Source organism: Asterias rubens, chromosome 3 (genome assembly GCF_902459465.1).
Source record: "Asterias rubens chromosome 3, eAstRub1.3, whole genome shotgun sequence".
NCBI lineage: Eukaryota > Metazoa > Echinodermata > Asteroidea > Forcipulatida > Asteriidae > Asterias > Asterias rubens.
In genome coordinates, this window is record NC_047064.1 from 11,099,073 (window position 1) to 11,112,686 (window position 13,614).

At 37.9% G+C, this 13,614-nt stretch overlaps 1 protein-coding gene across 1 annotated transcript; it reads left to right on the forward strand.

The window, feature by feature from the left end:
* The first annotated feature begins 4,773 nt into the window (after positions 1-4,773).
* On the forward strand, positions 4,774-7,732 carry LOC117288072. The gene is made up of 3 exons (XM_033768769.1): positions 4,774-4,804; positions 6,056-6,185; positions 7,232-7,732. Exons 1-3 carry the CDS (start codon positions 4,774-4,776, stop codon positions 7,647-7,649), a joined length of 579 nt encoding a protein of 192 aa, XP_033624660.1. The 3' UTR covers positions 7,650-7,732.
* The last annotated feature ends 5,882 nt before the right edge of the window (positions 7,733-13,614 follow it).

A 13,614-nucleotide genomic window follows, 5' to 3' on the forward strand; every position in this document is an offset into this window, starting at 1 on the left:
TTCATTGCCCAAGGAATATATAACTGGAAAAAAAAGTTTCATAAAAGTTGTGTAGCTCTTGGTATTAGGTCACACTTCCCGGTTGACCCACAAGTAAAGGTCGAAATGGGCCCACAGCTACCAAAGACTAATCTGCAATGCCAAGGAGTCTATAACTGAAAAAGTTTAAGCAATCGGTTGTGAAGATCTTGTATATAGTCCCACTTCCGGTTGCCCAGAAGTAGAGGTCAACATAGGGTCACAGTTTTTCAAAGTTAATATTTATTGCCTTAGAGTCTATAACTGAAGTTTGAACATTGGCTTTGTACTTCTTGAGATATTGGCCCACTTCCGGTCGACCCGGAAGTAAAGGTCAACGTGGGGTCAAATGTGTTTCAAACTAATCTTGAATGTCCAAGGAGTCTATAACTGAAAAAAGTTTGAAAATCGGTTGTATATTTCTTGAGATATGGTCCCACTTCCGGTTGACCCGGAAGTAGAGGTCAACTTGAGGTCACGGTTTGTCAAAAGTTATATTTTTATGCCTAAGGAGTTTATAACTGAAAAAGGTTTTATAATCTGTTGTATAGTTCTTGAGATATGGTCCCACATCCGGCCGACCCGGAAGTAGGGGTCAACTTGAGGTCACGATTTTTCAAAATTAATCTGCAATCCCCAAAGAGTCTTTAGCAACAAACAGTCTTAAAATCGGCTGTATACTTCTTGAGATATGGTGCTGCAAAGATTTTCTGATTGAATATGCAAATGAGGGTCATGTGGTTAATTAGTTACTAGTTGCCATTTTTCAAAAACAAATTAAAGATGCAAACATCACGACATCTTCTTCTCAGACTCTCCCCGAGAGTCCTCAACCCATACAGGTCCGCAGTGTGTTGCAAGAGCCATAGAGATGTCTAAATACTGAAATGAAAGTGACTGCCCCAATTTATGAAGTACTACGTTGTACCCATGATGCCAAGATTCTAATTGATTAATTAATTAATAGACAAACATTGATTGCTTTTATGGACTGAAACAAATCTTATTAGAATCAGTGTATTTTTCTACACATAATATGATATTTAGGAAACTAACAAATAAATTATTTAGAAGTTATTGTGTTTTTGACCAGTTTAAAGTATAGATTTGAAGAGCCATTGTGTTTGTGCACAGACACAAAACGTGCATTACATGACGTCATGGTGACGTCGTCCAGAATTTTATGTCGGAAATCACATTAACAGGACCTGACTAGTGTATAGCTGAAAAAAGTTTCAGGATCGGCGGTCTAATTTTTGAGATATGGTGTTAACTAGGTTTGCTAAGTAAATATTCACAAGCTTAATTCAGGCTTATTAATTAAAATTTTTTACATTTTTTACGATAAGAATTAAGCTTATGTTCTAAGCTTCAATTTGGTATAATAAACTCACTCTTTCGTATTATGGTTTAGGAGATTAGGCTGCCGCAAAAACGTGTACAAACACTATGGGATTTAGGGAGAAACAAAGAATAATAATAATAAAAACAATAAAAATCTAGACGAAAACAATACCTGTTCCGACGGACGGTCGGAACAGCTAATAAACAACTTTCTTCTTAGACAACTTAAATGTGCTTCTTTCAAGCCTTGGTTGAAACAATAAACAAATCACAACTTTTCTTGTCCACTTTCAACTCAGAGGTTGAGGTTCTGCTTTCGACTTCAAGTACAAACTATTTACAGTGCTTTAGATTGAACTCAAGGGTTCGTCCACTAAATTAAATCAATGAATTCAGAGCACGTCTTTGGCTGGTTTATATTAAAACATAACAAAATCTCTAATAAAACCCATGTTTTTGGTTGCTTTGGACGCCACGACTCTTGTCTCTTGCCTGCTTGGCGACTTCGACAGTTTGTCCTTCAATTATGGCTTTCTAGCCCCATGAAGTCAGTGGTTGACTTGGTTCTTTATCACTACTAAGGGTGGGGCGTCATGTGTGTAAACCGGCGTTGGGTGGTCATGATATTTTCAATGTAGGAGGCCATGGGTCCAGGCTGTGGGCGCTGGTGGAAATCGGTCATGGGTTTCCATGACTTACCAAATCACAATATTTCGCCATGGACTGTTCTGTCCCACGGAATCTCTAAATTTATATTTTTATTGACCAAACCAACAGCGGACGAGCCGCCAATTACAGGAAAGGATAAAAAACAATTAGAAATATTCATATAGCCTATATAGAAACAATCTGATATGTACAAAGTTAACAATTAAAATAAATCAATATATATTTCAATGAAATAAGGTAGTCACTAACTTAAAAATTATGTTGGAAATCTTGTTTTGACCACAACCATGGCAACCAACGTCTATAATCAACTGTTTTTTCGATTTTTGTATTGTGGGCCATTCCATGTCAGACCAACACACTATTTCACCTCATGTCTTCCGATTTTCATAAAAATTGCTGTGCTTGTATGTCCTTATATATGAGCAATGAATGCACACCAATTGTTAGCCCAAACCGACTTACCAAGTGGTCAGGGCAGAAATCACTGAAATCTGACATGTTTGGGGTAAAATACCACCTTTTTGTAATAATATTTCATAACCATGTAAATTTTTTTCTCATTATGCAAATTTGCTTCAAAATAATGAAGATTGCATGCTCAAATCAATTTCTTTGTCAAATTTGATTTCTTCTGGAACGCAAGTCACTGTAATCTTGAATATGTTAATGTGACCTTTGACCCAGTTTTTGAAATAATGTTTCATTAAAAAAATCAACAAAATAAAAATCACTTGATAGAGCATGTCTTCCTCTTTTAGAATCCACTAAGAAACAACTGGACTCTTCAAAATTTACAATTTTATGACTATTTTTGTACAGTTGGTAAGTTACAAATTAGTCAATTTATATACTTTACATAATAAATCCACCAACAAAACTCATTTCTCTGCATCCAAAGTTACTGCAATTGTTTATTGTTATGGATTAGTTCATGTTGAGGGCTGATGAAGTCTTACCAGAATCGTAGTTTTAAATACCAGCAGTGGCACACACAGAATTTAATTTTGGTTGTGTGTGTGGGGGGGGGGGGGGGGGGGGGCATATTTCCCAAACAAAATTCTTTCCAAGATGGTAAAAAAGCAATAAAAAAATTTTTCACCATGCTGCAACTAGTCTGACTTCACCGGAAGGTTAGCATGCCTTTTCGTGTGCTATACAGTTAGCACACTAAGCACAAAATCTGACGCAAAGCAGCTCTAATAAATTGGGCCTGGAAGTCAGAGTTGCATTATGGTGAACAAATTGTTCCTGAAGATTTCTCAGAAAACTATTATGCATTAATGGGTTGTTCAAGACTGCATGAGTTTGTGATCTATTGAAGAAAGGCAGACAGCTTCTCAATATCAACTTTGATGTAATCTCTAACAACTGGGATCACTATCAGTGGTGCACCTGAAAGGGGGGTGGGGAAGATTGGTCTAGGGAAGTGATCCCAGCACCTCCAAGGTATTAAATTTGTTTGTTTTTTGATTTTTTGTTTTCACTCTTCGAAAGAAATTTTTGGGAAATATGGCCCTCCCACCAGAATAATAAATCCTGATAATTTAAAGTCTGATTCTAGTTAAACCACATCATCCCTCAACATAGCAAACTATGAACACATTTAGCATCTTTAGAAACAGAGGAGTGGGTTTTGTTGGTGGATTTATTATGTAAAGTATATAAATTTACTAACTTGTTTACCTAACAGCTGTACAAAAATAGTCATCACAGCAATTTTTATCAAAACCGAAAGACATGAGGTAAAAAAGTGCGTTGGTCTGACATGACCCACGTAGGCTACCCATACCTTACTCATACAGAGTTTTGCCAAAATCCACCAAAAGTCTGCCACCTTTTGATTTTTTACAGCCAGTGTGTAAAAAAGCTTATGGTTTTGAAATATCTTTAATCTTTACATTTTTTTTGCAATTTTCTACTCACCTGAATGTATGAAAACTACCTCACACCCTATGTGGGTAGTTTTATATTGCTTTCAGGAATTTCAGTCAGGTCCAAATTGTTCAACAATGCGCTTCTGCTTTAACAAATTAGCTAATCCAGTTATGTACAAGCTGTTTTACCAGAAACACTTGTGTCCTCCATCCCTATTTTAAGAACAAAAACCATTATATATTTTTGAATTAAAAAGGGGCCCCAGCCAATAGAAAACTCAGACAAGCTTCATGGGCATTATCCGTGCATAGTAACCTCAATTTTTTGTTTCACAAATTTTCCTTTTACATAAAGGCACTGGACAATAATTGTTAGCCTAAAAACTTGCTTGTTAACGACCACTGGAGAGCTGTTGATAGTATAAAACATTGTTAAAAATTGCTGCCTCTTAAGTAACGTAGATCTTGAGAAAACAGTTATTTTCACTAAAATATTTGAATCGATATCGAGACCTTGGCTTAGGTCTCGAAATGAAGCAACCCCTGTGAAACACTCACGTATGAGCAGAACAGCCATGTGACGTCAACAATCGTATCACATTCATAGGAAGATGAACTGGGCTTTTAATCCGGAACTGATACAGTTTTTATCTTTGTAAACAAACACTTATAATTACTATCAAACCCTGTGGTGGTCTAAACATCACGATCTATTGTGAATTTAAATCCAAAGTTCACCTCGCTGTCACGGGACATCATACCCAGTCACACAAAATCAGTGTTTTGTTACTTTTTGAGGCCATTTTTGTTTTCGTCTGAAATCAACATGTTTATTCCTCGGCGGTGTTTGGTGTTATTTTGGGTGATGTTAGGCTATGCATTGAGCAGCTTCAGTGGTATGTATCTAGAGAACACTTTCAAATAGCAGTTTCAGTGATATATTTCTTGAATCAAGAGGACAGTTACAAAAAGCAGTTTCAGTGGTATCCTATGACTTGTTTTACCTAGAGAACACTTACAAAATAGCAGTTTCAGTGGTACCTGAGATTTGTATCTAGAGAACACTTCAACAAATAGCAATTTTAGTGATATGAGGTATCTAGAGAATAGTTACAAATAGCAGTTTTGGTGGTATCTTATGACTTGTATCTAGAGAACACTTACAACAAAAACAGTTTCAATGGTATCCTAAGACTTGTATCTAGCTGACACTTACAAACAGCAGTTTCAGTGGTATCCTATGACTTGTATTACCTAGAGAACACTTACAAAATAGCAGTTTCAGTGGTACCTGAGATTTGTATCTAGAGAACACTTCAACAAATAGCAATTTTAGTGATATGAGGTATCTAGAGAATAGTTACAAATAGCAGTTTTCGTGGTATTCTATGACTTGTATCTATAGAACACTTACAAATAGCAGTTTCAGTGGTATCCTATGACTTGTATCTGAACACTTACAAATAGCAGTTTCAGTGGTATCCTATGAGTATCTAGAGAATACTTACAAATAGCACTTTTGGTGGTATCCTATATGACTTGTATCTAGAGAACACTTATACAAATAGCAGTTCAGTGGTATCCCGTGACTTGTATTTATAGAGCCCTTTCAAACAGCAGTTCAGTAGTATACTATGACTTGTAACACTTGCAAATGCAAATATCAGTTTTAGTGGATGATAGAGAACAACTTCACCCCCTCGTTTTGAGTCAATTGCACAGTGCGAGGTTCTTGTAACAAAAAAGTTGTCTGAGGGCAAAATAATAAATGATTAATCTTTCGATTGGGACAGTTCACATTTGATTTTTCTTGAACTTTTACTTGAAGAGTTTAGTTATGATATTATAATGTGTTTCGTTTGAACAAAAACTGAAGGGATTTGTACTCCCTGCACTTAAATGGTCCGTCCGCAATGACCTAAACGCTATCTTCTTTGACCTGCCAGCCTTGGTCACAGTGTCTGACAGAAAGTGCCGATTTGGGTACTGCACTCTAATAAAGATGACAATTACCACTGTTGAGTTCTTAAAAAATGTTATATCATTTCTAAATCGAAAAAAACCCAAGAAGTTTATATTAGTGTTTGGTCCGAGCATCATACATTGTATTTAAACATTGAATACCATTAATTTCTATTTTCACTCAGAGGTGACGGCCAGTCAATGCTCTTTGGACTACCCTTTCGACTCCTGTCCGAGGCCTGGTGATTTGACTACAGACACACTGTGTTGCATCTCTAACCATAGATACTCGTGCTGTAATAAGCATCTCATTGAGTAAGACATCCTATTATAGTATTCGTGGTATTGTAAAAAATGAAAACCTGTCTAAAGGATTTGGGTACTTTTTCTAAATGTCCATAGTTTTACATTTAACTTACAGGGTTTGAAGATGATGATAGTGGAAAGCTTCCCTCCAAATATTACTTACTGAGGTGCTGTAGTTTTTGAGAAATGAGTAAAGAAATGTCCTGAAAATACGTTTGTAAATTATTGAAATAATTTTTGTATCATGAGACAAAAATTATTTTCATGACATTGTTTTACTAATTTCCCCAAAACTACAGCACCTCAGCACGTAATATTTTCAGGGAAGCTTTCTACTATCATTATCTTCAAACTGTGTAAGTTTTGTGTAAATCTGAGGACATTGTGTTTTTTGTCCCACAAAAAATACATAGATCCTTTAGAGGGAAGGTACACGCTTTTTAATTGTCAAAGACCAGTCTTCTCACTTGGTGTTTCCCAACATAAGCATAAAATAACAAGGCTGTGAAAATTTGGGCTCAAAATTGATCATCGAAGTTGCGAGAAAATGATGCAGAAAAACTACCCTTGTTAAATGAATTTGTGTGGTTTTAGATAGGAATAAATTACTTCTGGCTAGAAGTCTTTTACTATTTGAGTGAGAAATTACCTCTTTCTCAAAATCTACGCTTCTTCAGAGGGAGTCGTTTCTCACATTGTTTTATACTATCAACAGCTCTCCAATGCTCGTTACCAAGTCAGTTTTTATGATAATATTTGTTTTGAGTAATTACAAAACGTGTACCTTCCTTTTAAACAAATACACTTATTAAAACCACTTATTTAATTTATTAGATGATAGTTGGTAGTAAGGACACTGTTCCAGAATCCAGGTGCGAATCCCACCCGAGTGATGTGCCTGTGATTTTTGTTACAGAACTCGGGGGGGGGGGGGGGGGCACCGAGTTTGAGTATACATGCAGTGCTAACAAATTTTTGTAAAACCTAAATTAATATTTTATACCCAATGCAAATTTCCATATATTTATTCGATTTGTTGTGTGTCTTGATCACAGGGCATGGGCCATTGTATTGTTAGTGGGTGCATGTGTGTTGATCATTGGAACTGTAGTCACTCTTGTCTTTTGCTGTTGTGGTTGCTGCCCGAGGAAGAAGCGGAGGGAATACACTGTGATCCAAGGCTCTATTGCTCCCGAGTCTCAGCTCCAACCAGGGGTTGTGGTTGTTACCGCTCCACCGAGCCAGTATGGGTACCGTACTATGGGCTACAATCCCTCATTGCAACCACCACCGCCACCGCCATCCTACATGCCACAACAGTACACAGCACAACCCACAGCACAACCCACAGCACAACCCACAGCACAACCCACAGCACAACCCACAGCACAACCCACAGCACAACCTACAGAAGAGGCGGTGACAAAAACTAACACAGACACAGAGGCTAGGGAAGCAGACACTCGCCTTTAGAAATTGAAACAATGGATGATAAGTTCTAAAAGGCAGTAGACTCTATTGGTAATTGTCAAAGACTAGCCTTCACAGTTGGTGTATCTCAACATATGCATAAAACAACAAACCTGTGAAAATTTGACCTCAATCCGGTCAATCGGTCATCAAACTTGCGTGATAATAATGAAAGAAAAAACACCCCTGTCACATGCACACGAAGTTGTGTGCATTTAGATGGTTGATTTCGAGACATCCTTAAGTTCTAAATCTGAGTTCTTGAAATCAAATTCGTGGAAAATTACTTCTTTCTCTATAACTACTCCACTTCAGAGGGAACCGTTTCTCACAATGTTTTAGACCATCAACCTCTCCCCATTACTCGTGACCAAGAAAGGTTTTATGCTAATAATTATTTTGAGTAATTACCATAATGTCCACTGCTTTTAATCGTTACACAAGTAAACATGATGGGTCATTAGGATTATGTAAGCTAAAAATTGCTGAAATTAAAATTGTAGCCTATGTTTGAGGGCACTGGACACCTGTGGTAAATTGTCAAAGCCCAGTCTTCTCACTTGGTGTATTTCAACACATTATGCACATTATAACAAACCTGTTAAACTTGGTTGTCGAAGTTGAGAGATAATATGGAAGAAAAAACACCCTTGTCACTTGAAGTTGTGTCCGTTCAGATGCTGATTTCGGGACCTAAAAATCTAAAAAATTCAGAGGTCTCGAAATCAAATTTAAAAAATGTTGTGGGAAATTACCTCTTTCTCGAAACTATGTTACTTCATAGGGAGCCGTTTCTCCCAATGTTTTAATTATACTATCAACAGCTCTCCATTGCTTGTTACCAAGTATGTTTTTATGGTAACAATTATTTTGAGTAATTCCCGATAATAGTGCACAGAGCCTTTAATTATTCAGTAATGGGTGGCAGTTGACAGGTCGCTATCCAGTTTTGTGTTGCTAACTTAGAATTATATGGCCAAATCAGAATGGTGTTATAATAATGGCTAAACGAACTGAAAACCAGTGAGGCAAATCCTCAAAGACGAAGCATTGTTCTAAAGTTTTGCCAACTGCTAAAAGATTGGCCAACCGCTAAAGAATGTGCTTGGCCCACCCATTGCTAGGGTACATTGGCTTACACCGCTTCTGGATGGAGTGCGTTGCCCATCGATGCTTGTTTTCTCCTTTGGTTTACCGCTCTGATGAGGTGCTTGCTTTAGTGTCCCGCGCTGGTGACAAGGAGTTTTAAAGGATTTTGTTTCCGTGCAACTATTTTCAACATTAAAGATACTGTACACTATTGGTAATTGTCAAAGGCCAGTCTTCCCACTTGGTGTATCTCAACAAATGCATAAAATAACAAACCCGTGAGAATTTGAGCTCAATTGGTCGTCGAAGTTGTGAGATAATAATGAAAGAAATAACAAACCTGTCAAAATTAATTGAGCTCAATTGGTCGTCGAAGTTGCGAAAATAGCTATGAAAGAAAAAACATCCTTCTCGCACAAAGTTGTGTGCTTTCAGATGCTTGATTTTGAGACCTCAAAGTCTAATTCTGACGTCTCGAAATCAAATTTGTGGAAAATTTACTACTTCTTTTACGAAAACTAAGTAACTTCAGAGGGAGCCGTTTCTATCAATGTTTTATACTTTCAACCTCTCCCCATTACTCGTTACCAAGTATGGTTTAATGCTAATAATTATTTTGAGTTTTTATAATGACCAATGTTCTCTGCTTATTGTTGGTAATAAAACTGTGAGATGTGTCCTGTGCCTAAAGCTTATGATTGCTTCTAGTCTAGCTTTTCTGTAAAGAAAAAAAAATGTGCTTTTACAGCTTTCGGGCACACTGGTCGGGAATTCTGTTTAATGAACCATGTAGAAAACATTAACGAAGGATACATGTACAAACACACACAGTTAAAATGATTTACGGCAAATCGGCGTCCTACGAATGTGAATGCTACGACACCGCCCTGTTGCTGCGATTGTTTCCCATCACATCATTTCAACCTGATGTGAACTACTCGCTACGAACTTGGGAGCAACTCAATTTCACTTTATTGTAAGCAATTTGTGGGCTTTTGGCGCCATGCTATTCAAAAACATAATGAATTTGGGCAATTCCAATCGAAGCATTCAAATTCGCATCAACCTTTCGCGGCAAATGATGTTATTCGCATGACTTAGTTGCACAATGAATGACCGTTTCAACTGAAGATAGATGCAGACGCATTTAAGTGAAATATATTGTCTGCATTTTCGCGTTTATTGACGGGAAATAACAAGTGGCGTAGTTTAAAACACCCCATATAAAAACGAGAGTGGTGTGTTAAGTTATTCTGAACTGGTAAAAAATAAATTCCCAGAAACCTTTATATGTAGTCGGTGTTCTTGTCATTTATTCCCGATTGTGAGCCGTTTATTATTTGTATAAAAAATGTCTCTGTCAAGTTGTACACTTAAAGGAACACGTTATTGGATCGGTCGAGTTGGTCTTTGAAAAGCGTTTGTAAGCGTTTGTTATAAAATGCACATGGGTAGAAAGATGTTTTAAAGGTCTCCCACACACATTTGCCTCGAAATTGCGTGGTTTTCCTTTTACTTTGCGAACTAACACGGTCGGCCATTGAGTTTGACTCATAAATGGCCGATCGTGTCACTTTGTCGACGAGGTACAAGGAAACCACGCAATTTCGAGCGATACTTTGTGTGGATCATTATATTCTACTTTTAAAATATCTTTCTAATAAATAAATGCATTTTATAACAAACGCTTACAAACGCTTTTCAAAGACCAACTCGACCGATCTTATTGTGGGTCATGGACTCTTGACTAAACTATTCGTGGCCTGATACCGACTCAGCATTGCATGCCCCCCCCCTCCCTCCCATCCCGTCGTCGATGTTGTTTTGGGTGGAAAAGCAACTGGAAAAGGTGTACAGGTCTGGGCATATTATTGATTGGTCCATTTTATCAAACATTTCTATACAAAATAGGCCTTTAATAATTGTTTGACAAAATGCAAAGTGGAAGTGTCGGACGAAAGAATCGGACGTAGTGGTGATGGACAAAAGTCCAGGGTTTCAGGGTTTCTGTGATTGGAAATGAAAACATGGGCTGGAGAAAAGTGATACAAAAGGGGCGCTTATCAGAAGAAGTTTGTACACGTGGCTGTAATGGGGGACAGAATCTCCGGAGGTACAGAATCCCCCAACACTATAAACACAATCGGGCAATATCATACATTGTCCCCATTCCATGCCCCCTCCCCCTCCCCAGACACGGACGGCCTCGCGTACATTTTATTGCTTTTATTTTGAAAAGTGGGGATTGGTCAACCTGTGACTCGGGGAGGATGGGGAAACCTGTTCAAATCGGTTTTCTTATCAGGACTATAAATTAATTAGGCATCAATTAATTCTAAGAAGTGAGTGCATGCAAGTCTTTTGAGCTCACAAAACCTGGAATAACTCTTAATTTTGAAGCGATCAAAACATGACAGCATTTGTTGTTTTTCACTTGAATAATTATTTTATTTATTTATGCACTGTATGACCCTTATACCGCCTAGAGGTTACCAAAGATGTGCACATCAAGGCTCGATTCAATAAAGAGCTTTAGGATTAGATTGGTCACTTTGAACTGCAGATCAATCGTTCGATCATAGCACCAGCTTATGCCCGAGTAGACCTTTGCATAATGAGCCGTAGATCGAGGAGGATATGTTTTTAGGCTAAAAATGTGCCACCACTTTATCCGATTCAAAGTTTTAGTTTAAAGCCATTGGATATTTTCTGTAAACAGTATTGTATGGTCAAAGGCCCACACTTCGTGTACCACAACTTATATAAAATAACAAACCTGTGAATTTTTAGGCTCAATCGGTCATCGGAGTCGGGAAAACCCACCCTTGTTTCCCCACGTTTCGCCATACCCGTGTCATGACATGTGTTTTAAAAAATCCGTAATTGTCGCTATCGAGAATTGATATTGTTTTAATGTTTTCTTAAAGCATTTCATGTAATAATATTTCAAGATAAGTCTTTCACCATTACCTTCTGTAAACCCTGTGAGTTATTTGTAAATCTGTGAACTTTTAATTTTGTGTCTGTACCGAAAGTGTATAATGGCTTTAAATACACCTGGAAGAGGTTTTGAACTTATGGCCTATAACAACACGCTGTCTACAATGATGTGTAAAGAAAAGTTCCACTACTGAAGATCGATAGCAATTGCCGCGCGCGATCCTCGGACTCCGCAATTCGGAAGCTTGAAACCATGGCAGAGTCTTTTTGACTTCAATACTGTCATTTAGGGGTGGGGAGGGTTGTATAGAAGGAAAAACAGCTACAAGTTGTGATTTTAGTCTTCAAGATGTAAATGTTTGCCGCCCAGTGACGGCGAATTGCACTACCCATGAAGGTACTCTTCAATAAATAAGTAGTTATAATTAGAGATGGCTCAACACCCACCCAATTGCATTTGCACACACCCCAAAATACGATATTCTGTATACAGTTGTCCCACCCCCCCCCCCAAAACAAGGTTTGATTATTTGTACAAATACAAGCTCGTCATGACCCACATCCTCGTCTCGAATGAGACCAGGGCCCAATTTCATGGCGCTGCTAAGCACGCAAATTTGCTTAGCATGACATTTCTTCCTTGATAAAAACAGGATTACCAACCATATTTCCATTTTGTCCATATTGCTTGTTACTTGTATTCAACTGTTGTTTGTTTATCCTCAAAAACACGTGGAAATTTGGTTGGTAATTCTGTTTTTATCGAGGCCAACATTTCATGCTAAGCAAATTGTTGTGCTTAGCAGCGCTATGAAATTGGCCCCAGCCGATCTTAGATCAAAAAAGTGAATTGCCAACAGAGGGCGTCTTATTATTGTGCGTTTTTTTCCGATGGATGCTACTGGATCAACGATTTGATAATGACAGAAAAAACACCCTTGTCACACAAAGTTATGTGCTTTCGTTTCAGCAGATGCTTGATTTCGAGACCGCAAATTCTAAATCTGAGGTATCGAAATCAAATTCGTGGAAATATACTTCTTTCTCGAAAACTACTCCGCTTCTGAGGGGGAGCCGTTTCTCGCAATGTTTTATATTATAACACCCCTTACCAATATTCTGCCTTTTCATTGGTTTAGAGCGCGTCACATGATATGTCTTAGTTTTGCAAGACCACGGCCGTGTGATAGTGCATCGGTTTGCCGTGCGCTAGTCCGAAAGACTAGCACCCGGGCAGTACCCAGACGTCCGTTGCGTGCACGAGGATGATAAATTAATAGTCTGTAACCATTTCTGATTACATGACACTACATGCAGAGCACAGTAAAAGTTTTTGCAATCTGTATTCGCGTCGTCCGTGGATTGTAGCATTCAGGTCTGTAAAGTCTGTACAGTATTTAGAAATGTTTGGGGTGTTATAAAACAAATATTGGCTGCTTTTACTCGTGCAATGGTTTAAACCCTCGGTGATCCCGTAGCGTTCTATTTTTCCTCGGCTTCGCCTCGGCAAAATAAAACGCTCCGGGGATCACCTCGGGAGTCATAGTTTTAACCATATAGCACTCAAAGCAGGCAATTTTTGTATACTATCATTCTCTCTACTCTCTACTCGAAAGGTTTTATGCTAATAATTATTTTGAGTAATTACCAATAGTGTCCACTGCCTTTAGGTTTGTCTTAAAACAAAAGCCGTATTAGCCCTGGGATGGTACTATAGTTTGAACACCATGTTTTGTTACTCATCCATCGTTCTTTTTTCGACTATTGAATCGGGATATTTTCAACTGAAGTTCATTTTCCAACTCTCTTTTTTTCAAAAACCTTGCAATTTTTCATAGAGGCTACTGTGGGTTATGCTGGATGTTTTTTTGTTTTGTCCGTGTGTAGTTTTGTTGTTGTCTCGACGTCTTAAGAATTTGTAGATATTTAGTTGTATGTA

Excerpts from the sequence above, each read along its gene's own strand:
- LOC117288072 (XM_033768769.1), top strand. The coding sequence starts at position 4,774 with ATGTTAGGCTATGCATTGAGCAGCTTCAGTG. Across the intron at positions 4,805-6,055 it reads TGCATTGAGCAGCTTCAGTG|AGGTGACGGCCAGTCAATGC; the intron begins GTATGTATCTAG and ends ATTTTCACTCAG. Across the intron at positions 6,186-7,231 it reads TGTAATAAGCATCTCATTGA|GGCATGGGCCATTGTATTGT; the intron begins GTAAGACATCCT and ends TCTTGATCACAG.